Source organism: Rana temporaria, chromosome 4 (genome assembly GCF_905171775.1).
Source record: "Rana temporaria chromosome 4, aRanTem1.1, whole genome shotgun sequence".
Taxonomy (NCBI): Eukaryota; Metazoa; Chordata; class Amphibia; order Anura; family Ranidae; genus Rana; species Rana temporaria.
This window is the reverse complement of record NC_053492.1, coordinates 169890676-169917281: the sequence shown is the minus strand read 5'-3', so window position 1 is coordinate 169917281 and position 26606 is coordinate 169890676. Positions and strand designations below refer to the sequence as shown.

Sequence of the window (26606 nt, the reverse complement as noted above, 5' to 3'; positions counted from 1 at the left end):
TTCATTTCAGGCTGCAAAGCAACAAAATGTGATTATTTTATAGGGGGGGGGGATGATTTATTATTATTATATTATTATTTATTTATATTATTATACCCACTGTATATCCCTACATTGTTTGTTTATTGTTTGAACATGTCCTACAAATTTTTTTTTTTTTTTCACAAAGATCAAAATTTTTAAACAAGAGAATATAAAGTAATATTGTTAAATTACTGTTCCTATTTTTTTTTACACAATTCCATTCATCTTTTACTTTCAAAGACCATTCTGTCCATCTTTTTTGAAACAAAGTTGAGGTTAGACTTTGATTCATTTTCTCAGCTAATATACCAAATACCAACAAAACTTTGTTAAACATATGTACAGTAAAAAAAAAAGATGGACATAGTACAATAAATAATTTAAAAACTGTAAAGGTAATGGACTTCTAACCCCAAAGGAAGCTATAAGTCTATTATTTTGACTGCAAGAGGCCTTGTAACCTTGTTGTTTTCCAAGCTCGAATCTAGTAGCTGAATCTATCACTGTCTATGTAGATTATCCCTGAACTCTGGTTAAAAGTTAACAAAGATAAGATACATGTAGGTAATACTAAAAAAAAAAAAAAACTTTTGCTTGGTTAAATAGAACAAAGATATTGATTAACCATGGTAACGTTCTCATTCAAACTTCTTTAGAGATATGTGCAATAAGAAATTAATATAGTAGCTGAAAGGTTTATCAAGGGGGTTTATCTGGTGTCTGAAATTAAGCTGTAACTGCACCATTGCCTCCAAAACCCCTTTATATCTGTAAAATGTTGGATTTACTGTAATTTGTCCTATTGACAATCATTTAAAAGACAAACAGAGATTGTGATTTTTTTCCAGTGGGGACACAGATAGCACTGAAAACATGGCAGGGGTTCTTGTCTTTCCACAGACTATTCAAAGCACTAAATAAATGTTTGAATAGAGACATACTTTGATCAAACTATTTAGTTAGCCAGCAAGCCTGCTCATCTGGTCATAAAAAGCCACATATTGCTGAAATATCAAATATTCCAACCTATCAGATTGGCCTGCAGTGTGTGTATTTCAAATCTTTAAAGATCAGTAAACCCTAATTGGATTGATCAGTCAGTTTTACAAAGCATATTTCTTTCCTGCAATCACACAGGAACACAGTGATTATATGCAAAATCCAGCAGGCTGGTTGTACCCAAGTTGATCAATTGATCAACTAGGTATATTCAGACTCCCCATACATGGTTCGAATCTCGGCTGGTTCCTACTGAACTGGCTGAGATTGGAAACCATCTATGGCAGACCTTAGAACAGACAATTAAATGCAAACATTAGACATTTTCAGCAGCACCCTTTCATAATAAGATTGGTAGGGTGAACAGTATAAAGCACCGATTGCACAATGAAGATTGCAAATATGTAGTCACTGCTGAAAAGACTTGTATAAGTTGCTGTTCATGGACCTGTCATTGAATGGTCACCCCCAAGGACAGGAAGTACCTGTAATTCAAGGTGGATGACACAGAAAGTTGAAGCCTGGATGGATTCCTGCTGCAGGATCAGCAACAGTGGCGTCGGGAGAGGGGGGATGGAGCCCCGAGTGGGCCCCCAAAAAGCCCCGGGTCTCGGGCATTCACAACTCTATTATTAGCCCCAAAGCCTGAGCGGGGACCGATCTGACTCAGCAGGTCCCGCCTTCTGGAGCCTGCAGTGCTTATGATGGACGTTTCACTGGTCCAATGCCGGGACTGCGGGACGTGTGACATCCATCATAGGCGCTGCAGGCTCCAGAAAGTGGGAATTACAATGCAGCCGCGTCACTATGAGAAGATCCCACCCCAGCTCTCCTCTAAGCTAAGGCCTTAGAAATATGCATGACATCCCCTACTTACTCCCACCCTCTAGTTCTAGAAATTTCTACAAACTTCCAGACCAGGGGGAAGTGCCGGAGAGAGCTGACAGATGAGTCAATGAACCCTGACCCAGATTCCATAGCTAAATTTACCTACACTAACAAAAACCTACACTAACTCTAGCACATACTAGAGACTCACACTACAAAAAAATTAAAAATATACATCATGTTTTGCCTATAATTTATATTAGTAATATATTAGTAATATAAATAAACTAAAAAAGAAGAAATTTACAGGAAATAAAATGTTATTCCCCCTAGGTCATTTCTCTTGCTATCTAACAGTGCATATAGGCTGTTGTAAACTATTTCTTGCTCCCTCGTCTCATGTGACAGCTTTCTAGTAATCCCTAGATAGCAGCTGTGAAAACTCTTTTAAAGGTAAAGTTTCCACAATCTTTTTGGATATAATGACATTGTCCCTCCATTCCTGAATGGTTGTAACTAGTATCTGTTTTCTTTTGGCTCATAACTAATGTACATATAGAGCTTTATCCCATGTTTCTAAGTGCTTCCTAACCCTAGTTATGAGCATGGACCTGCTCCACCCACCCCTCCTGCTATTGCCAATAGTTAATTCATAGCTGCAGCTTGTCTTGATTGTCTTGATTGTAAACACTTTCCACAAACAAGAACTGGCAAGAGAAATGCATAAGCTCCCCCCTCCCTCTGCATTCCTCTTTCTGTTGACTCTCATAGGAAAGATTTTACAGCCAAAACAAGCTGCAGTTATTAGTCAACTTTCTCCTTTCAATCTGTCATTGGATCGACCTCAGCAGGAGGGGAAAGGGGCAGGTCCATACTCATAACTAGTGTTTAGTAAGCACAAACAAGGGATAATGTACTACATATATTTTGTGCCAAAGGTGACAGAACTGTAAAATAAACCTTTTAACCACTTCAACCCCGGACCATTTGGCTGCTCAAAGACCAGAGCGCTTTTTGCGATTCTGCACTGCGTCGCTTTAACTGACAATTGCACGTGGCTTCCAAACAAAATTGACATCCTTTTTTCCCCACAAATAGAGCTTTCTTTTGGTGGTATTTGATCACCCCTGCGGTTTTTATTTTTTGCGCTATAAACAAAAAAGAGTGAAAATTTTGAAATAAAAGCAATATTTTTTACTAAATATATAAAAAATATATTTTTTTCCTCAGTTAAGGCCGATATGTATTCTTCTACATATTTTTGGTAAAAAAAAAAATCGCAATAAGCGTTTAAGCAATAAGCGTTTATTGATTGGTTTGCGCAAAAGTTATAGCTTCTACAAAATAGGTATAGTTTTATGGTATTTTATTAATAATTTTTCTTTTACTAGTAATGGCGGCAATCAGCGATTTTTATCCTGACTGCGACATTATAGCAGACACATCGAACACTTTTGATGGCATTTTGGGACCATTGTCATTTATACAGCGATCGGTGCTATAAAAATGCACCAATTACTGTGTAAATAACACTGGCAGTGAAGGGGTTAACCAGTAGGGGCGCTGAAGGGGTTAAGTGTGTCCTTGGGATGTGTTCTTACTGTGTGGGGGCTGGGCTGGGCTACATGTGACATGACAATGATCACTGCTCCCGATCACAGGGAGCAGTAATCAGTGTCCTGTCACTAGGCAGAAAGCTCATGCACTATGCACAGCTGCATCAGATTCTGTGTACTCCAGTTTTAGTAACTCCCCCTAAAAGTATTATTAAACCCTACATTTTTATTACCTATTACAGTGGCTCACTTACCTACTACTGCTTCATCATCTACTGCTTCATCATCTTTAAAATCTTGCATGTGTTCTGAATTTTGATAGTCCACACTGCTGGTTTCCTGTTTTACGGTGGGTACATTGCCTTGAGGGAGCCTTTAGGGTCATCCTTGCGTACATGTCAACACAAAAAAAGAGAGCCCCGAAGCCTAGGGTTAAAAAGCCACACCCCTTCTCCTCCTCAGAGCTAAGCTTCAAGCTCGAGACTGTGGTGTTCTTCATGATTGGCCCCAAGTGACACAGTTAGGCCTCGTACACACGATCGGTTAACCAGAGGACAACGGTCTGATGGACCGTTTTCATCGGTCAAAACCGATCGCGTGTGGGCCCCATAGGTTATTTAACCATTGGTTAAAAAAAAACTTGCTCTCTTTTTGGCTCATCGAGTTTCTCGACAGTTTCCTCGACGAAAATGTACACACGACCGGTTTCCTCGGCAAAAAAATATCTCCCAGCAAGTCTCTTGCTGTTTTTTGCCGAGAAACTCGGTCGTGTGTACGAGGCCTGAGAGTTTAATAAAACTTTAATGCTAAATAACAATAAAAAGGATTTATAGATTTACAATCTTGTGTAATGACAAGACAATTTGATACCTATAACATTTATAGCTATAATATTTATTCGAAAAGATGATTGGAAACGTGGTAAACTTACCTAAAACCAAGAAGTAGCCACTGATTCACAGTTGCAATCCCATGGCCTCAACCTATTTTTCTCTCTTTTTTTGTGCTCCATTTGCAGTTTTGAAAAAGCTTAGAGGAGAATATTATGACCCATCCAAAGACCTCGAGGAGATGAAGAGGGAGAAGGAAGAGGCAGCCAGTGAAAAGAAAGTGTCCATCCTTCAGCTATTTAAATCTGCAAATTACAGACAGCCAATTCTAGTTTCACTTGTACTGCACATGTCTCAGCAGTTCTCAGGAATTAATGCGGTAAGTGCTACAATTGTTGAAAATTGAGAAACTACAGTATGTCTTATAAATGCACAACATGCTTGCCAACATATGCAAAAAATCCACAAGTATAATGAATTACAACCATATCTATCCAAATCCTCCTTTACTCTCTTTATACCATTTTGAACAATATGCTCATAAAATTGTCCTGGGTTTGTCCCAGGGGGTTTGGCTTCCTTTCTATTGGACAGGAATTCTTTACGATCGGCCAGGTACCAAAGGTGATATATTTTCAGCCACTGGGGGGCGTCTGAGGCTTATCAATGTTTTTCTAAACTTATTGTGTCAAAAGTAGATGTGTTTCTTTTCTATGAGGATTTGAATATATGTCTATACTGCTCCCTAATAATTGGCACATAATGTAATCCTTTAATGTGTATTTGATTCGTTAGAATCATACTAAGTGCAGGCTTGCATGAACAATAACTTGGACGTGAACACAACATAGGTGTGATGGGTATTGTCATATGTTCTCATTATGCAATATGTATACATGTGATCTCTTAATACGTCCACAACGTGGCATGGACGTCATTTATGATCAGTATGAATATATCCATATATATATGAGGGAGAGAAATAGGAGGAAGGAAATTTATCGACATGTATAGGACATTTTCTTTAGCTGGTCGGCCCTACCCTTGAGGCCCCGTACACACGACCGAGTTTCTCGGCAGAATTCAGCCAGAAACTCGATCGGAGCCGTATTCTGCCAAAGAACCCCGGTCGTGTGTACACTTTTGGCCGAGGAAACCGACGAGGATCTCGTCGGGCCAAATAGAGAACATTTTCTCTATTTCCTCGTTAGTCAATGAGGAAACTTGGCTCGCCGAGATCCTCGGCGGCTTCACAAGGAACTCGACGAGCCAAACGATGTGTTTTGCTCGTTGAGTTTCTCGGACGCGTGTACGGGGCCTTAGACTGAACTTCCGAACAGTCCAGCTGTACAAACAGATCCTTCTTATCAATACTCCTTAGTCAATTCAGCCCTGGTCTTATTCATGCATTCGATTGTCCAGCTTTTGGGTGTCATATACCTTGCAACATTGTCCATTGTCTGACAGACAGCTAAAGTCAACCTGGTATTTGGCTAGGGACTTGACCTTACAATGGGTTTCATACTCATCCTTCTTCTTCATTAATTGAAAGTCTTGTAACACACATAAACTATCTCTAGTCAGCAAGCTTGTGTAGTGTTTGTTTTCTTCTGGGGAGGGGAAAGTGTTCCTTTTTTTTTTCTCTTGGCTGATTTAAATGAAAGTACAATATTTTGTCTCTTGAAAAGAAACAATAATTTGAGGTATCCCCGTCATGACACGGTGAAGGTAATTCTTAATGACATTGGCAGGGGGTTCCCCGCTGACAGCTGGATGTAAAAAAAAGAATTGCAGACAAAAAAAATTCTGGGGAAAAAAATGGCATGCCCCCCCCCCCCAAATTCGTACCAGGCCCTTTTTTGGGGGGCTACGCTGTTTTTTTCCAAACAAATTTTTCCCGCAATTCTTCTTTTTTTTTAAATTCATCCATCAGCGAGGGAATCCCAACACGATCCTTAGCAACCAGCTATTAAAGAAAAAAAACACAAAACGCATAAATAAAATGCATCAAAAATGCAATACTTGCATATTTCGTGCAACTCCATTGGAGCATATTACATGCAAAACCCTGCTGTGGGAAAAAAAGTCCCCGACCATTTTCAAAAAATGAAGCACTGCAAAATGCACAGATGTGAACTACATCTATAGGAAACCATGTTAAATGGACAGTAATGCTTATCTGCAAAATGCACCAAAAAGTGCATAGGTGTGAACTTAGGGTAAGATCTTCTGGGGCAGGGACTGAAGTGAAGCCTCTTTCAAATGGCCATGTAGGGTATCATACCACCAAAATGAGTATATTTGTGCAGCAGGTAGCACATGTTGAGGTCAACAGTGGAAAGCAAAGATGTTTCCATGTAATTGCACATTAAGTTGTTATATGTGGTTATTAAGGTGAGTGGCCTTGGACACAGACAGTTTGCGTTTAAGGATGCTCATCTGTCCATAACTGCATGTAACCACTTGATGCAGGATTACATACAAAAAGCAGCGGTCGCCTGTTAATGATCGTTTGATCATAAACATCTTTTGCATCCGGCTGCATAAAAATGCTCATTCTTTGGTGTCTTTCACTTTCACCAAACATTCAGTGATTGTGAATAAATCCCTGTGATTTCAACACCTGCACCAGGAGGATTCACCAACAGCTTAGGCCTCGTACACACGACCGAGAAACTCGACGGGCGAAACACATCGTTTTGCTCGTCGAGTTCCTTGTGAAGCCGTCGAGAAACTCGACAAGCCAATTTTCTCCATTCCCGTCAAGGAAATAGAGAACATGCTTTCTTTTTGGCTTGTCAAGTTTCTCAACAGTTTCCTCGATGAAAATGTACACACGACCGGTTTCCTCGGCAAAAAAATATCTCCCAGCAAGTTTCTTGCTGTTTTTTGCCGAGAAACTTGGTCGTGTGTACGAGGCCTCAGTGAATGTCAGATTGACTGCTTTATTAACCCCCCTGGCGGTATTCCCGAGTCTGACTCAGGGTTAGATTTTTGTGCTAGGATCGGTAACCCCGAGTCAGACTCGGGCTCGCCTCGCTGGATCCACAGACAGTGTTTACTTACCTTGTCCCTGGATCCAGCGATGCCACCGCGCTGTGTGAGCGAGCTGGACCTCGCTCGATTCACACAGCGTCCTCCTGTGCCGCCGATCTCCGTTCCCTGCGACGTTACGACGCACGGGAGCGGAGAACGGCGCCAAATTCAAAAACTTAAACAAACACATTACATACAGTATACTGTAATCTTATAGATTACAGTACTGTATGTAAAAAATACACACCCCTTGTCCCTAGTGGTCTGCCCAGTGTCCTACATGTACTTTTATATAATAAAAACTGTTCTTTCTGCCTGCAAACTGTAGATTGTCCATAGCAACCAAAAGTGTCTTTTTATGTTAAAAATGGTTTTAGAGCAGCTAGAAAACAGCGATAATAAATTATAATCACTTGCAGAATTGTGCGATAGCGATTTGTGGGGAAATTCGTCATAAAAAAATAAACGTAATGACAGAGACAATTCTGCAACTGAGCAAATTTCAGTGATTTTGAGTTGATTACATTATTGAATAATTTTTATTATAATTATTTGTTATAATTGTTTATAATTATTTATTATATTATAATTAGGGTTGTCCCGATACCGATACCAGTATCGGTATCGGGACCGATACCGAGTATTTGCGGGTGTACTTGTACTCGCGCAAATACCCCCGATACCTAAATAGAATACTTCCCCCCCCGCCGCTGCCGCCGCATCGCGCCGACGCATCGAAAGCCGCCTCATCGAAAGCCGCCGCATGGGTTAAACGGCGTGCGGGAACATCACAGCTTTCATTTGAAATGCTGTGATTTTCTCCATGCGGCGGCGGCTTTCGGCGGCAAAGGTATGGGGGACATGGCTGGAGGGACATGGCTGCATATGCGAGGGACATGGCTGCATATGTGAGGGACATGGCTACAGGGACATGGCTGCATATGTGAGGGACATGGCTAGAGGGACATGGCTGCATATGTGAGGGACATGGCTAGAGGGACATGGCTGCATTTGGGGACACATTTAAAAAAAGTATCGGTGACTACTTGAAAAAAAGTATCGGTACTTGTACCCGGTCCTAAAAAAGTGGTATCGGGACAACCCTAATTATAATTTATAATTTTGTTTTAAAAAAAATGTCATACCCGGGATGCCTACTAGACTCTTGTTTGGACAGATTTAAGTGAGTTATTCCTAAGAATTACAGGCCTACAGTACAAATCACCAAATTTCCTTGCAAATAATGGGACCGCTTTCAGCACCTTTTTTCTGAAAGAATCATACCGCCAGGGAGGTTAATATGCCCTTAATTATGTTACTTACACATGATTGTGATGCTATTAGCTTTAGCCCAGTAGTCTGATATGCTATGCTTTTATGTCTGGTAAAACCTACTTTCAGAAGTGTTTTTTTTTATATATTGTTATTTTGGAACCTTCTACCTAGCATTAGGCTGAGAATGCAATGCAATAACACTGTCACAATCTGCCTGTGCATATTTTGTTTTGTTCATAGTTGACAGTATTTTATCTGGTTGTAACTAGTCAGCAGTAAGATAAAAGAAGCTTCCTTTTGTACAAAGGGAACCAGGTCAAAGTGATGTATTTTTATTTTTAATTCAAACCGTCAACCTAGCAATATTACATTTTGTATTTTGTTTAACAGATTTTCTACTATTCCACAAGTATCTTTACGAAGGCAGGAATTAGCCAACCAGTATATGCAACCATAGGTGTTGGTGCAGTAAATACAGTCGCCACTATTGCTTCAGTAAGTTTTCAGTCTGGGTAACTATATCGTTTTGAAAAAATATATATGTATGCACACACAGTACATATAAACATTTTCTTGTGGAGTTGCTAAACTGAGAGGGTTAGGGAACACTATTTGGATGAAATATCTTTATTCCTGTAGGCTGGCTAACGACCTTTGCACTTTGGTAAGGCATACGTGACCGCATTGCATTGCATCACAGTTGTACGCAAAAGTCTGTTTCTGTATCATTCTTTCTGAATGGCACCCCAATGCACTTAGGCAATGGACCTGGATTGCAGCACACCACCGTGCATGGTAATACATTACTATGTATTGTGGTGTGGTGTGGTGCATCAAGCAAAAAAGTCCAGGTTCAGTTTCTGGTGTGCTGGCTGACATAACACAACACATATTAACACGTGGCATAATGGGAGTGTGGTAACACAATGTAACACATCTCAAAGGTTTAGAGGGCCCTTTAGCATAGAGAACAAAACCATGCAAATTATTCCCACATACCCTGATCATATTTATATTGCCTCTATAATCATGGCATACTTGGCCAGCACATTACCAAATGAGGGAAAGATATTTGGGGGGACCACTCACTTACTGCTTAATAACAGCATACATACTCACAGATACATCATAGGTGGGGCAAAATGATTGTACGATACCCACATATCTGAAAGTTTAAACATAGGAACTTTTAAGTAATAAAGTCTAGCCCTTAATTACAGGCATATATAGTGAAAAACAAGACTCCATTGAATAATCCTAGCATACACGATCACCACTGCATCACAAGGGGGCAAATAGACAGATAGGGGTTTATTTACTAAAGCTATTTTTTTTACAATTCTGCAGATAAACCAATCAGTTTCTAACCTCAGCTTGTTTAATTAAGCTTTAGCAATAACACCTGGAAGATGATTGGTTTCTCTGCAGAATTGTGACTCATTTTGCCCTCTCTAGCTTTATTAAATAAACCCAATAGACTGAATAGAGCAGGGATCCTCAAACTACGGCCCTTCAGCTGTTGCAGAACTACACATCCCATGAGGCATTGTAAAACTCTGACATTCACAGACATGACTAGGCATGATGGGAATTGTAGTTCCTGAACAACTGGAGGGCCGTAGTTTGAGGACCCCTGGAATAGAGTGTTGAAATTCCCTGAATAATTAGAGCATATATGGACACCATTTGATTATAGGTGGGGCAGATTGAAAAAATACATTTCCAGAATAATGACAGCATGCATGGCCTTCAGATAGGGTTATAAAATATCCTACATAATAATGGCATACATGGCCACCACTGCATCATAGGTGGTCAGGGCTGGACTGGGACAAAAATTTGGCCCTGGACTTCATCCAGACTGGCCCACTTTGACAGGTCTCTCCCATTGCGGCCGGACAACTCCTGCACCCCCCCCCCTCTGCCACCCAAGCCCCCTCTCCACCTTCACTAGCCACTAGCCGTTCTTCTTTATTAGAGAACAAGGGCTGGTACTGGTACTCTTATAGGCAGTACCAGTGGGGAAGCTAGACATTATTTCACCCGGGCAAAGAATCAGTTCGGTGCCCCCCCATGGGACAAGATTAGGCAGAAGTGAGAAACTCCCAGGCCATGCTGTTAAGTCAGCTGTCTGTTCCCTCCCCCATGCTCCTCTGTCGTCTCCCCTGCTCCTCTGGTCCTCCCCCTGCTTTTTTGTTCTCCCCAGGTGAGCGCTGCAGGAAGGGAGAGGAGGTGAGTGCTGCGGGAAGGAAGAGACGGAGGAGCGGAGGGGGGCAGTGGTCCGCTGTCACTAAAGCCGGCCCACTGAGCCATCGGCCCACCGGGAAACTCCCTGTAGTCCCAATGGCCAGTTCATCCCTGTAGGTGGGGAAGATATAGGTGGGATCTCCTCTGTATGATGCCAGTATAGATGTCCACCATGACATCAAAGGTTTGGCAAATTCAGTGAGGATCCCCCTTGCATAATTTCAACCTTCATGGTTATGAATGTATCATTGGTATAAAGAAGATAGTTTGTACATAAACCCAGCATATATGATCACCAATGCATTATAGATGGGGAAGATGGTGCAACAAATTACCCTGCATAACCTCAGCATACATGATCACCAATGTAGAAGGGGCAGACACAGCAAGTCTTTCGTGCACAATGCCAGTATATATAGACATTGCTGCATCATATAATAAAGTGTAAAGAGTAAATAAAGAATAAATATGTTAAGGATCCTTCCTGCATAATCCTAGCATACATGGTCATTCATATGAGGACTAGGAAGAGTGAGGATTCCCCCCTACTGTTCTATAGGCTTCCAGACAGATACAGGAATTCTTGATGACATAACTATGCTGAATAATTGGTAAACCATGAAATTCTTCAGTAAGATCTAAATAGTCTTTATTTAGAATGCTGTGTACAGCAATCACCCGCCAAGCACCATACACAAAGAACATGTCCAGCCAATAGCTAATAACAGGTTAAAGTGTTACTGAATATTTTGCAACAGAGATCTTTTGCAATATTACCCAAGGTAATGGTTGCAAATTCAGACATATTGTGGCACTGAAGCGGACACAACTGTCCAGCAGGTTGATTAATCTGGGTTAGAGAGTAGAGCCAAGTCTCAGGTACTTTGCTGACTAGAAGTTTACCTGGGAGAGCAGTGCATTCTGTTTCTTTCTATCCTGTAAGCATTTATTTTTATCTGAGCTTACAAGGTCAAAACGCAAATCAAAAGCTGACACTCACAAAATTGGTAAAGTAAGCTGAGCAGTCTGTTATTTATTACCACAGAGGCTAGATAATGGTTAAACCCAGAAACAGAACAAGAAGATACTGTACAATGTAAAATGATCTTCTGTCGTTCTAAAAATAGATCATTAATAAAAATATTAATCTACTCTAAAAATAGATTAATTCATTTCACTAAAAACTCTCACTGATCTTAATATAAAAAAAAGCAATAAAACTCACTGCAGGAAATCGAATATATAGCAAAGCCATTTAACAAACAAATGCATTAAAAATAAGTAATTTTTTTTTTTTTTGCAATAAAGACAATTAAATTGTATAACACACATTTACATACCTTCCACACTGTTATTAAATTGTTTTACATTTAGGCCCCTTTCACATGGTGCAAAGTCTGATATGGTCAGCAGGGCATCTGTCTTCTGTTCCCCTGCTAATCAGAGCAGAGCATTTGACGGGTCCATGTCCACTCTGTTCTGCAGAGTGGAATGAAATCAAATGTAATTAGGGCCAGGTTTCTATCTAGACAATTTTGGCCCATGCTTATAGGAATCACTGTAGAAAATACAGTAGATAAAAACAGAGGGCGCACTGGCCTAGTGCATTAACCAACGACAATTTTATTAGAGATGAAATATAGCTACTCACAAGCAGATAGTAAAAGCACTCATCCAGCCACTGCATGTGGTTACAATTTCAAGCCTCTAGCTTGAGGAGGACCTCCACAGGGTCCCTTCTTGCTGACGTGTTTCGAAGAGCTCTGATGAAGAAGGACATACCTTCAAAACGTGTCTGCCAGCAGGTTATATTTTAGCTATATTCACCTATATTTTATATCTAATAAAATTGTTGTTAGTAAATGCACTAGGCCAGTGCGCCCTCTGTTTTTATCTATTTTCCACAGTGTTCTGAGGACAACCCCAGTCCTAGAGGGCAGCAAGGCTCTAAAGCAGTGGTTCTCAACCGTTCTAGTGCCGTGACCCCTTGATAAAATTTCCCAAGTTGTGGGGACCCCAAACAGTAAAAAAAATTGTAACGTGGGTTGTCAGCACCCAAGGCAAAACAAGTAATTTGCGCCCCTAACCCTTACATTTGTGAAGTATTAAAACCCCTTATGGTACATTTTAGTATGTACCACTCTTTGTTCTCCTTTCTTTCCCCTTTTATCTCTCTATCCTAATTTCTTCTTCCCCCCCCCCCCCCCCGTCCCTCAATCTAGCTGTCTTTCTTGCTCTTTCTCTTAATTTTTCTCTCCCTTTTTATCTGTTGTTCCCCCTCTTTTCCTTTCCTTTCCACGTAAGCTCTATTTTTATTCCTTCCCTTACTCCTTGGGGGTGGGGAGCTGGGATGAGTGGCAGTGGGGGTGGGAGAGTTGGGGTGAGTGGCAGTGCTGGTGGGAGAGTTGAGATGAGTGGCAGTGCTGGTGGGAGAGTTGGGATGAGTGGCAGTGCTGGTGGGAGAGTTGGGATGAGTGGCAGTGCTGGTGGGAGAGTTGGGATGAGTGGCAGTGCTAGTGGGAGAGTTGGGATGAGTGGCAGTGCTAGTGGGAGAGTTCTGATCAGCCAACATAGATGCTCTTGATCAAGGTCATTTGCTGATCTAAGAACTGTAGTGGGGACTTTTAATGGGAACTATAATCACAGGTAGTGTTACTCACTATGTCTCCCACTTCACATTCCTCACCAGTCAGCTGACCTAAAGTATCTGCCCCCCCCAGCCATGTTGTGAACTGAATGGGTGGCTGCAAAGAGGCTGAGTGGGCGGCTGTGGACTCCAGGGACAGCCCTGCTGGGTGGCTGCAAAAAAAGTGCGGGCTTCAGGAACAGCCCAGGATTTGGTGAGCCCAGGAAAATCATCATTTGACCCCTGAGGGGGTTACGACCCCCAGGTTGAGAACCACTGCTCTAAAGCTATACCCACTTTAGACTTCTCTTTTGGTTTGGGCTATCAAACCTATGTGCAGGAGATTACTGTTTCAGTTGTTCTATAGGCATCACTACAGGAGAGGCATCTCAGGGTCCATTGTTATTCTGACTCCAGTACAGGACAGAATAGTGATGTAGTGGCCAGCAGGTGGATGCACAGAATTCAGTTTGTTTGCTGCTGAATTGGACTTACCACCCCTACCTTATCCCCAGGGGCACTGAATTTCATACAGAATCATTCACTGGTTATTTGTATATTCTTTATTCTGCTTCAACTTATAAAGTTGCTTAAATAAACTACTATTAGCTACTCACGGACAATTTTCTTATGCTACAGGTGTTTCTTGTTGAAAAAGCTGGAAGAAGATCTCTTTACATTATTGGCTTAGTAGGCATGTGCATATGTGCGATCATCATGACTATTGCTCTAGCCCTACTGGTAAGTCTGGTTTAAATTCCAATCACCTGAATGCTACATAAAAATGTCATACAATGGTACTGTATAAATGAATGGCTATGTTTTTTACAAATATTACATTTAATATTAACCATGTAAAATAATGAATTCTATTATCATTACTCTTTTTCTTTATATAGCCTTTATCTTACTTTGGTAATAAGAGGGTTAGTCAATTTTCGTATTGAAATGTTTGCTAAGTTAAAAGGGAATTCCATCTTCTGCAGAGATCCTTTGACTACTTTTGATTTGATCTAAAATTCCAATTGCAGTTGAAAGTTAAAAACTCAGTAAGGCTAACTTTGCATGGCCGTTTTCTGTAACAAAATGTCCTGCGTAAATGATACTTGCTTTTAGATCGGTTTTAAATGCATAAAATTGTCCTGTTTTTTAAATTGTATTTCAATACCAGAATGCATGGTAGACAGGTACACACATGTCCGCAGATGCAGATTTTTGTGTTATCGAATAGAGCGTTGTGCATATTTACACACCTGTTTAAATGTCTATATTGCAAGGACGTGCAGTCAGGAGAGGCAGGTAAGGCAGAGCCTCACCCTCCATGAACATAAAAAAAAAGAATCGATTTTCAAGGGTCGTTTGGCGACCTGAGGTGACAGAGACCCCAAATTTGGGGGGTAGGTAGTCTAAGTCCTACCCCACCACTGGTAAAAACCACCACCACTTGGGGCTCCTACGACCTATGGTTCTAAAGATACGGGTTTGCTTGTGCAGCCTGTCAGAAGCTACATACAGAGCGGCCAGTTTAAATACAAGCTGGCACACTCTGTTTGCAGCAGACTAAGAGGATGAGCTCACAGTGCCTCTCACTTCTTGTCAGAGGCACTGAGCTCAATGGACTGCTTAGAGTCTTGAACCAAGGGTAAAGTACCATTAGCCCCAACTGTCTAATAAAAATGCTGCATTGGAGGCACGCCTCTCACTGTAGTGTCATAGAAGGCGGCATGTGTCTAAGGCCTCGTACACACGACCGGACATGTCCGCTGAAACTGGTCCGCCGACCAGTGTCAGCAGACAGATCCGTTCGTGTGTACAGGCTATCGGACAGATTTCCAGCGGACAAATGTTTCTTAGCATGCTAAGAAACATGTCCGCTGGCAAGCTGTCCGGCGGACATGTCCGCTGGTTAGTACGTCTAACCAGCGGACAGAAATCCCGCGCATGCGTCGAAATTGATTCGACGCATGCGTGGAAGCATTGAACTCGCGCGATAGAGAACGTCGGTGTCGTCTACGTCACCGCGTTCTCTGTCCACGCGGATTTCGGTTTGATGGTGTGTACAGCCATCAGACCGAAATCTCCCAGCGGACATGTCCAATGAAAACAGTCCGGCGGACCGTTTTCATCGGACTGTTCGCTCGTCTGTACAGGGCCTAAGAGACAAATGCTCCCTTCCAGCCCAGCCCTCTTAACTACAAGGAAAAAACATGGGTTTATGGGAATAAGATTTACCCATAATCCCATGTTTTTCTCACACAGTGAAGAGGGAGAATGAGAATCTGCTGCTGAAAAGCTAAATCATGTAATATTATGCTATATGTTATAATAATTTATTATTTATCTATTTACTGTGAAATTACTGGTTGGAAGTTATAACTTCAAACTTCAGTAATTTGTCCATTAAGCCACCTGCTTGAGTACAGTTTTTGAAAATATAGTAAATCACCTTAAAAATAATATATAATAATCATTTGTATATAACTTTCTATTGACGCAGGTCAATTCTGACACTTCTCTTCTACGTGTAAAAATCATAATTTTTTTGCTGGAAAATTACTCAGAATACCCAAACATTATATATATTGCTTTAGCAGACACCCTAGGAAATAAAATGGTGGTCCTTGCAACTTTTTATGTTATACAGTATTTGCGCAGCAATTTTTCAAAAGCATTTTTTTGGGAAAGAAACTTATGAATGAAAAAAAAACACTAAAGTTTGCCCGATTTGTTTGTATAAATGTGAAAAATGATGTTATGCCGAGTAAATAGATACCTAACATGTCATGCTTTAAAATTGCTTTAAAATTGCGCACACTTGTGGAATAGCGCCAAACTTTAGTACTTAAAAATCTTCATAGGCAAAGCTTTACATTTTTAGAGTTATAGAGGAAATCTAGTGCTAGAATTATTGTTCTCGCTTTAACATTTGTAGCGTATGTAACCTGTGTGTATCTGGCTCTGATACTAGCCAGTGCCTCACCAGTCACTGATCTCACTGCACGTCCCGGCTATATTAAAAGCAATGTAGCTGCGTTCAGACCATAAATAAAAAATGTTTGAAAAGGCTTTTTTTATGACCTTGTGAATGTAGCCTCTCCACAGTAAGATCAGAAGCAGATGGGAAATTTCCAATCCAAGTAGAAATTTCCTTTAGCCTAGGTTCACACTGCTGCGAATTCAAAATCGCGGTAAAAGGTGCAATTTTACTGCGATTTCGCGGCCGCGATTTTGCCGCGATTTTCCCGCGATTTCGGCCGCAATTTAATGTAAATCGCGGCCGGAAATCGCAAAAAGTAGTACAGGAACTACTTTTTGAAATCGCAGATGCGGCGTCGCACTGATTAGGACAGTGCCATTGCCGACAATTGCCGCCGATTTGAGATGCGATTTGACATGTCAAATCGCATCTCAAATTGTTCCAAATCGTACCCAGTGTGAACCAGGGCTTTATGTCAACAAATAATGCCAACAATATTACAAATTAAGATAGCCCATAGATTGTGTGAGCTTCTTTCCTGCAACCACGGGTTGCAGGAAAGAAATACGCATGATTCCCCCATCAACACAGACAGTGTTGACAGGGGAATCCCTACTGCCGAGCAATTATCTTCTCCCGGCGAGAAGACAGAGAGTATTGCTAGAGGCTATAGCAGCAAATCTGGCAGGCTGGTTGTACCCAAGTTGATTGATAGATTAACTTGGTACATTCAGCCTGCCCATCAATGCTGAGCCATCCAAGATTGGAACCATGTATGGTTGGCACAAATATATTTCTAACTGCTTTTGTTTCCTTATAGTCTAGTCATGCTGGAATGAGCTATCTCTGTATGGTTGCCATCTTCCTGTTTGTGGTCTTCTTTGAAGTTGGACCTGGTCCCATCCCTTGGTTCATAGTTGCTGAACTATTCAGCCAGGGTCCTCGACCTGCAGCTATGGCTGTGTCTGGGTTCTGCAACTGGAGCTGTAATTTCATAATTGGAATGTGCTTCCAATACATTGCGGTGAGTATGAATTTCAGACTATTATTAGTTATATCTATAGCTCTTTGTAGTTCTACTTTTGTTATTTAACTTGGACCTTGAAAGTTACAGTCCCTCAAAATGTCTACTTCACAAATCAGTAAAGTTCAGTACTATAACTTGTTTTTTGATGGGCATGATGTGCATGGATTTAGTCCTTCCGGCTCTCCCTAAAAGTTTTCTCTGTTCACAGTAAACACTTTAATTTTCTAACAACAACCTTGTAATAGCAATAGAAAATATATGTATTTTTGATAATCCATTATAAGCGTAATTAAAATATTTTCCTTTCATTTTATGAGTGCTGCCGGTCTGCTGACCATCTCTTTCCACAACTTCCTCGATTCCTTGCATGCTTTGAAACTTCTCCTCTTTTTACTTTCCACATCTAAGGCCCCGTACACACGAGAGGATCGATCCGCGGACCGGTTCCAGCGGATCGATCCCCTGTTGTGTACGATCCAGCGGATCTGTTTCCGCGGATTTTTTGTCCCCGGGGATGAATTTCCAGCGGATCAAAATTTCTTGACATGCTAAGAAATCGATCCGCTGGAATCCAGTCCAACGGATTGATCCGCTGGTCTGTACAGACTCACCGGATCAATTCGTCCGAATCCATCCCCCGCATGCATCGTAATGATTCGACGCATGCGTGGAAGTCCATATATCACAGCGTCGCGCACGTCGCCGCGTCATCATCGCGGCGACGGCGCGACACGTCCGCGGGCAGAATTCCGCTGGGATTTTGATCTCATGGTTAGTACAACCATGAGATCAAAATCCGCCAGAGGATTTATCCGCGGAAACGGTCCCCCGGACCGTTTCCGCGGATAAATCCTCTCGTGTGTACCCGGCCTAAGGTGTGAGCCGTTTACATACCTTCTGAAACCTGTCTGAAAAACTGCCAGAAAATGAATCATACCATTCTGACTTTGCTAAGTCTCCCAGCTGTTGTTCACTTCCACTTCCACCATCACACACTTTCTCTCCCCTGACGCAATAGCTCTGAGCTCAGCATTTGAGAGCTTGCTCATGTGATGGTTGTGAACAGTAGCAACTGGGAGTCCCTTTAGCAGAATCCTAGCAACAGGCAATATGGGATGATACAACCAAGTCACCTCTTATCTACATAGGCACTTTTTGGTAAAGATAAACTATGCCTTTAAAAAAAAGAAAGAGTACTTTTATACCACTCCCTTCCCTTCCATCATAAGCACAGCATATCATTTTCTAAAACAGCACCATTAAAAGATTTTCCATTGCGCAGCTTTTACCTGAAATCTTCAGATTCGCTCCAAGCTTTACTGACCCATGCATACTACAGTCTTTTATCATTTCAGTGGTAAAGCCACCCTAGTTTACAGGTTCCCCATTGTAGTAAAAAGTGGCTACAGCATGCATGTGCCAGTACCAATTAGGATTATCTGAGGATTTCATCAACAGGCTATGTAGTGTGAGGCCCCGTACACACGACCGAGTTTCTCGGCAGAATTCAGCCAGAAACTCGGTCGGAGCTGAATTCTGCCGAGAAACCCGGCCGTGTGTACACTTTCGGCCGAGGAAGCCGACGAGGACCTCGGCGAGGAAATAGAGAACATGTTCTCTATTTCCTCGTTGTTCAATGGGAAATTTCGGCTCGCCGAGATTCTCGGCGGCTTCACAAGGAACTTGACGGGCAAAACGATGTGTTTTGCCCGTCGAGTTCCTCGAACGTGTGTACGGGGCCTTTAAGGTCACATGACATGATCTCCACAGATATAAGTGATGAAGTTGTTCTATGCTTATCATGATGGGGGAGGATGTGTACTAGTCATTGTCTGCCCTTTCCCCCATTACTACGCTAGATAATATGTATAAATACGGTACTTCACTGAAGGGAGCTTCTAGTGAGTAGCTATTGTTTTGACTTTGCTAATCAGAAAATATTCTCCAAGGGGTGTGATTGCATAATATTGTCATCTAATAGTTCTGCATCACCAACCAATCAGAAGCAAGCATTGGACAGACCAAAAGTTTTTTTTACAACTGTGAATATATTCACAACACCCTGGAGTGAAGGAGCTACCATTGTTGCATCAGAAGTTGCTTTGACTGCCTTTTTTTTCATGGTCATAAGTGATAGACAGGGATGCCAAGGCAGGGCAAAGCTCACAATGTCTATCATATGAAAAGCTGCTACTCCATTACCTGAAGCAAAGTGTTGGCACTGGAAATCTTGTGCCACCACTAGTTCTTAAAGCGGAGTTCCACCCAAAAATGGAACTTCCGCTTTTCCGGTTCCTCCCTAATACAGGTATTCTGCTCCCACTTCCAAGCATAGATAACCGAGCAACCCACGGGTATCTACGGCTCTTCCAGCACCTTCTCTTCCCCCCGTTGTCTTCTGGAAGACACACAGGTCCCAGAAGACAGCAGGGATCAATGGGAACATGCAGCGCGAATCGTGCATGTGCAGTAGGGAACCAGGAAGTGAGGCTTCACTTCCTGATTCCCTTACCGAAGATGGCGGCGGCAGCAACCGAGAGTCGGGGGAGAGATTCGCTTTGGGTGCCGACATTGCGGGCGCCCTGGACAGGTAAGTGTCCTTATTTTAAAAGTCAGCAGCTGCAGAATTTGTAGCTGCTGACTTTAAAAAAAAAATCGGCAGACCTCCGCTTTAACAATTCTTTATAAATAAATAAATAAAACTACATTATCATGTTTAAGCGATAAGCTATTAAATAGAAAAAAGGACTCTGTTTTGCGCTTTCATTTGTATATCTGTATGCAACAGCTAACAAAAAATAATTTTTTAAAGAGTTGTTTTGCTTTTCTTTTTAGGACGCCTGTGGGCCCTATGTGTTTATTATATTTGCAGTACTACTATTGGGTTTCGCCCTTTTTACATATTTCAAAGTGCCAGAAACAAAAGGGAAGTCCTTTGAAGAGATATCTGCTGAGTTCCGCAGGAAAAAACATGGAGGAAAGAAATCCACAGAGATGGAGTACCTGGGAACAAGTTCAGATGCTTGAACTAATAAGATGTATAAATGGGATGTGGACATCGATTACATTTCACAGACTGTTATATCAAACAGGGTAAACAATGGGCGAATAGTTTTTTTTTTTTTTTTTAAGATACTTATTTTTGTAACGCTGAACCTCTTCTGGTAAAACATAGATAGTCGTGTTTTACGTATATGTAGCACTACTTTCGTAGGAGCCACTCTGACTGGAATGGGTCCTCTTGTTCTTGGCCTTGACCTTCTCAGAAACCTCAACCTCTCTGACACCTGGTTGGGTGGAGGCCTGTATAGCACCACAAAACCCACTGGGGCAGTGCCCGACACCCAGCAATAATGTTTTATCAGAGAGAAAAACAAATCAGATAGTAAAAGGTAACTCAATGTATTGTGAATCAAATCAATGGGTAACTAGGAAAAACACTAAATAGGTTGACCTTCACATTAACTGACATACAGGGTAATCACTAGCAGAATATAAACCACCATTTGAATTTGACCTCCAGATCAGCATAAACAGTAACAACGCTGGTGGAATTGCAGCAGTAAATAGAGTTGAACTACTAATAAATGAGGCTTTACTGCTAACATGCACTAATGGAAGCTATGCTAGGCCTAAACTGACTACATTGGCCCAGATCATATGGAGATGATTGAATACTTAAAGAGAATAATAGGGAGTAGCAATAGTAATGGGAGAGGCAGTTTCTAATATGGTTCTTCAGCTGACTGCAAATGGGTCCCTTTAAAAACGTTGGTGCATTTGGTGAGAGTCCCCTTTGAGAACCTGCAGGCAGTGAATAAGCAGTAAGTACTGGCTTGTTTCAGTATAGTTCTTTATGGCTGCAGTCATTTAGGGATGCAGTTTGATATTCCTGTGGCTCAGGTGACCCTGTTGCTTTGGACTACACCTCCCAAGATTATCTGCATCATGAATGGAAGTCTATGGGTTTGCTTGGGTTTAGTTCTCCCCCTACTGACCAAAATTGAATGGTGCAGCATAGTTTCAATATCTCAGTAAAAGGGGACAGAATAAAAGCAATATCTCTATCTCTATGCTGTGGTAGTCCAGAACCTGGCTACATATATGAAGTTAGACATTTATAACAGAAATGTGTTCATAAAATGGGTTAAGCATCATTCATAAAATTGTGGTAAAAATGAAAGGGTCAACACATTTTCCATTGTGATCCTTGTACAGAACCATATATCCCTCCTGAACGTCATAACATATTACAGGCATATATTACAGCATGCTATATATACAGTATACAGTAAGTACACTACTGAGAGTGCACACTGGTGTGAACATCAGCGCTAACTGCATTATGTTACGTTTCCTGTGTGATTTGTTGTACTTTAAAAAAAACAGCACAGTACATTGGTGTAACTGAGGCCTTCATAATGCAGACTGATGGTGATTCACAAAGATATCATATAGTAAGATTGTGTTTTGTTCTTATTATGTTTAAGAATAACTTATATTTTGTGTGCACAAGTAAAACTATGAGTTTAGAGGGCATGTATTTACCATATAAAGCTATGTGAGTGTACTAAGAGTATTGGCGTTTTGTGAGACACATTAACCAAGCAGATATGACCTCTGAAGAGCCAAACTCGTGAAATAAATGCAAACTGGTTTCTGTTTGGTTATGTTGTGTTACTACACAATATTGGTGTTTGCACTATTTTAGCAAAAATAGTCTTTGTGATTGCAGTGGATTTTTTTTTTTTTTTTAAAGTGTATTTTGTGCGTGAACTCGAGAGAGGAGCCGGACTGCAGGAGTTGGGAGTAGGCAGGCCTCCCCCAGAGGCAATCTGCCATCTTTCTCCATGCCCCGGGTGGCAATGGCGGGTGTGTGAGGGGGTCCTCCCACACAGCCCGCCCTACCTGCTCCGCTTTGAAGCCCAACGGGGCAGAGGGACTCCCTATAAGGGAGTGAGAGGATTAGCCCGCTCAACCAGCCCCATTAGTCCTTCGCCTCTCTTTTAGAGACCGCGTGGTCAAAGTGCGTGTGTTAACCCAATTTAGAGTGCGTGTGTAGGTGTGGTGGTTTTTGTGGGAGGGGGTGGGCGTACTAAGCACAGGCTTACCTTGCATAGCACACCCACCGGGAGCCGGGCTGAGACCACCAAACTCAATTCACATGAAGCCGAGACCGGGATCCGAACCTCTAGCTGCAGAGGTGAATGGCTTGTCAGCACAGTGTCAATCGCAGTGGATTTTTTGATCATAGGCAAACAACTTAGGTCTCGTACACACGGCCGAGAATCCCATCGTAAAAAAAACGTTGTTTTTCTTGACGGGATTCTCTTTGTTCTCAAACATGGTGACGTACAACACGTACGACGGCACTATAAAGGGGAAGTTCGATTCCACTGGCGCCACCCTTGGGGCTGCTTTTGCTAATCTCGTGTTACCGCATGTTAGTAAAAGTTTGGTGAGAGACGATTCGCACTTTCCAGTCTTCGTGCTTTTCAGTCTGTTACAGCGTGACGAATGTTCTATCTCCATTACGAACGCTCATTTTACCAGAAGGTGCGCCCCCATCTCATACTTGATTCTGACCATGTGCAGGTTTTTAAGACTCGGAAAAGCATACACACAAACGTTTTTCTTGTCGTAATCCAGCCCGACAAGAAAATTGAGACTCCCGACAAGAAAATAGAGTGTGCAGATAAGGATGCTTGGCTTTCCTCTGACTTTTCTAATCTGCACACTTTTTGGGTCAATTTAATACTATTATAAGTTTATTTTATTTTTGTTTTATTTTACAAATAAACTTTTAATATGACAAAGGATTACTAGAGCACTATGGTTTGCCGAATAGAGCACAGCAGAAGTACTTACCTTTTTAGGCTATTCTATTCCATCCTAATTAGAATAGCATCCTGAACTTTGTGAACAGGCTTTTTTTTTTTACAACACTGTGTGAAAGATGGACTTAACCTTTATCTTATAAATTACAACAAAAGCACCTTTAGAAATGTTTACTGACAATACACAAATAGATACATATGGATTGTTGCAGGCTTTTTTTTATTTTGTATACCTTATTTTTCTTTTACTCCCAATTCTTCTCGCAGTGGCCATTTTCACCAAGGGCACATGACTCTATCTCGCTTTACTTCCTGAAATTCTGCCTAGAAAATGAGACAGTGCACTCTATCTGAGGCGAAAGGCACTGGTCATGTAGCCTTCTTAGGATGCAGCTTTGAGGCCAGGGCTACATCATCAGTGACTCATCCAACCAGGAAGTGGAAAAACAGTAATTGTAATTAAAAGCAAAACAACTATTTTTAACCTAACGAATTTCATATCAACATGCAGAGCTGTATGCTGATATGAATTTTAGTGAAAAGGGGGAAATGTTCACTCTAAGTAGAAATGATAATGTACGAGAAAAAGACCTAGGGCTTCACCTGCTGGTTAGATAAGAGACTACATAATATTAATTTCAACCTTGCATACTTACCTGATTAGGGCCCTGTGTTGATGGGCTTTAAGTCACTTTAAAATCTAACTCTACATTTTGAACCATGTTATACCAGTGTACAAGGGTTTTTCTTCCCCTCAGCAGATGTCCCTATTGACACCATCTTCACCTACATACCTGTGTCATTCATTCACAGGGATGTGCCCTTGCAACAGACAGACTTGTAGTAGTAATCACCACACTCGTAGTCCCTTGACCCTTCCTTCAGCTCCCCAACGAAAGTCCATACTTCCGTACGACCAGAGAGCTGGGGGAAGAATTGGCAGGAGCCTGACATTGCACTCGCCATCCACTGACCATGGGTGCAATGCTTTGCAGGCTCATGTGCAAATAAATAAATGCATACTTTTTCCTGCAAATATATGTGCATTTATAAAAAAAATGTAAAGTGCAATTAGCCTTTAACCACTTTCGGACCGAACTTCTTTCTGAGATTTGGTGTTTACAAGTTAATTTTTTTTATTTTTGCTAGAAAATTACTTAGAACACTCAAACATTATATATATATTTTTCTCACATCCTAGAGAATAAAATGGTGGCCGTTGCAAAACTTCTTGTCTCAGCGGTCTTACAGAGACACGTATTTGAATTAAAGACAACAGTAAATGTAGCCCAATTTTTTTTATATTGTGAAATATAATGTCACGAGTAAATTGATACCCAACATGTCACGCTTCAAAATGCGCCCGCTCGTTGAATGGCGAAAAACCTTTACCCTTAAAAATCTCCATAGGCGAGGTTTAAAAAATTCCACAGGTTGCATGTTTTGAGTTACAGAGGAGGTGTAGGGCTATAATTATTGCTCTTGCTCTACCGATCGCGGCAATACTGCACATGTGTGGTTTGAACACCGTTTTCATATGCGGGATGGGGCACGTTTAAAATAAAAATATTATTATTTATTTTACATTTTATTTTTTATTTTTACACTGTTCTTTTAAAAAAAAAGTGTCACTTTTATTTCTATTCCAAGGAATGCAAACATCCCTTATAATAGAAAAAAAGCATGACAGGACCTCTTAAATATGAGATCGGAGGTCAAAAAGACCCCAGATCTCATATTTACACTAAAATGCAAAAAAAAATTTTTTATTTAATTTGGAAAAAAAAAAGTCTCTTTAAGAGCTATGGGTGGAAGTGATATTTTGATGTCGCTTCCACCCAGCAATGGTATGGAGACAGGTGGGAGCCATATTCCCCTCACTCGCCTCCGTACCAAGCCACGGTACTCCTCTTCAAAGTACCAACGTATAACGATGTCAGGCGGTCCGGAAGTGGTTAAAGTGATTGTAAAGTCTGGTTTTTAGTTAGTAAAAACAAATATGTTATACAGGAGTTTTTCACAGAGCAGCCTGGATCATCCTCTTCTCGGGTGCTTATTCAGTGCTCCTGACCCCTCCCTCCTGTTCAGTGCCACAACAGCAAGCAGCTTGCTATGGGAGCACTCGAGCCGAGCCACAGCTCCCTGTGTGCATTCAGACACACCCCGTCTATGTACAAAACTGTTAAAGTGATACTAAAGTCTTGTTTTTTTTTTCTATAAAAATAACAAACATGTTATACCTACCTGCCCTGTGTAATGGTTTTGCACAGGGCAGCCCGGCTTCCCCTCTTCCGGGCCCCTTGTTGGCGCTCCTGGCCCCTCCCTCCTGTTGAGAGCCCCCACAGCAAGCAGCTTGCTATGGGGGCACCTGAGCTGAGCCAAAGCTCAGTGTATCCATTAAGACACGGAGTGGCAGTTCGGCCCCGCTCCACCCACTCTCTCTTCTCATTGGCTGACTGACTTTGTTTGACAGCAGCAGGAGCCTATGATGCCTCTGTGTCTCAGCCAATCAGAAGGGAGAGTGCCGGACGGTCGAGGCATTATTGAACATCGCTGGATTAATAGGGGCTCAGGTAAGTATTAGGGGGGCTGAGGTGGGCTGCTGCACACAGAAGGCTTTTTATCGTAATGCATAGAATGCATTAAGTTAATAAACCTTCTGCCTTTACAACCACTTTAATGCCCTAAAAACCCTTCAGTAAATCATTTTACACTGCCTTGATAACAAGAAACTATTTAAATGGAGTACATTCAGATTTTTGTTTTGGTTTTGCTTTGTAAGTAGCTCTTTAGAAAGATCAACTACACATCAATCACCCACTTGTGTAGAACCTTGATTTTTTTGTATGTTTTTTTACATATTGCAAGAAAGAGAAACTGTTCTAAAATTCAATGTAGCATAAGTAACAGAAATGCATCTATTATTAATACTCATAGAAAATACCTCACTTATAGTCAGACAGGCAGCCACTTTGAAGGCTGAACCAAGGGAACTTTAAAGCAGAGTTCCAGGCAAAAATGTAACTCCTTTAAAAATATATGCACTCCCCACCCCCCTCATTTTTGGATATTTTTTTTTAATAACTTTTTTGTTTATTTTCTTCTGGACTTCTGTCCTACGGCGCTGCAGCAAGGTACGTCACTTCTGCAGTTTTATCCAGGCCCTCCTCCTTCCCCCCATTGCCTTCTGGGACCTGTGTGTGTCCCTGAAGATGACGGGACCAATCAGAAAGCGCCAAGCGACTCGCACATATGTGCAGTAGGAAACAGGCTGTGAAGGACTTCACTCCCTGTTTCCCTTAGTAAGGATGCCGGCGCCTGCACCCAGAACCGATGGACGGGAC

The 26606-nt window shown here is 41.5% G+C and overlaps 1 protein-coding gene across 1 annotated transcript in view; it reads left to right on the top strand.

The window, feature by feature from the left end:
* The window catches only part of SLC2A2 (solute carrier family 2 member 2), a 78760-nt gene extending 58207 nt beyond the window's left edge, over positions 1-20553 (top strand). The window contains exons 7-11 of the mRNA XM_040349339.1: positions 4426-4616; positions 8939-9043; positions 14061-14162; positions 17219-17422; positions 20261-20553. Coding sequence (XP_040205273.1) covers positions 4426-4616; positions 8939-9043; positions 14061-14162; positions 17219-17422; positions 20261-20452 — 794 coding nt within the window. The 3' untranslated portion in view covers positions 20453-20553. The remainder of the gene's footprint in view (positions 1-4425; positions 4617-8938; positions 9044-14060; positions 14163-17218; positions 17423-20260) is intronic.
* The last annotated feature ends 6053 nt before the right edge of the window (positions 20554-26606 follow it).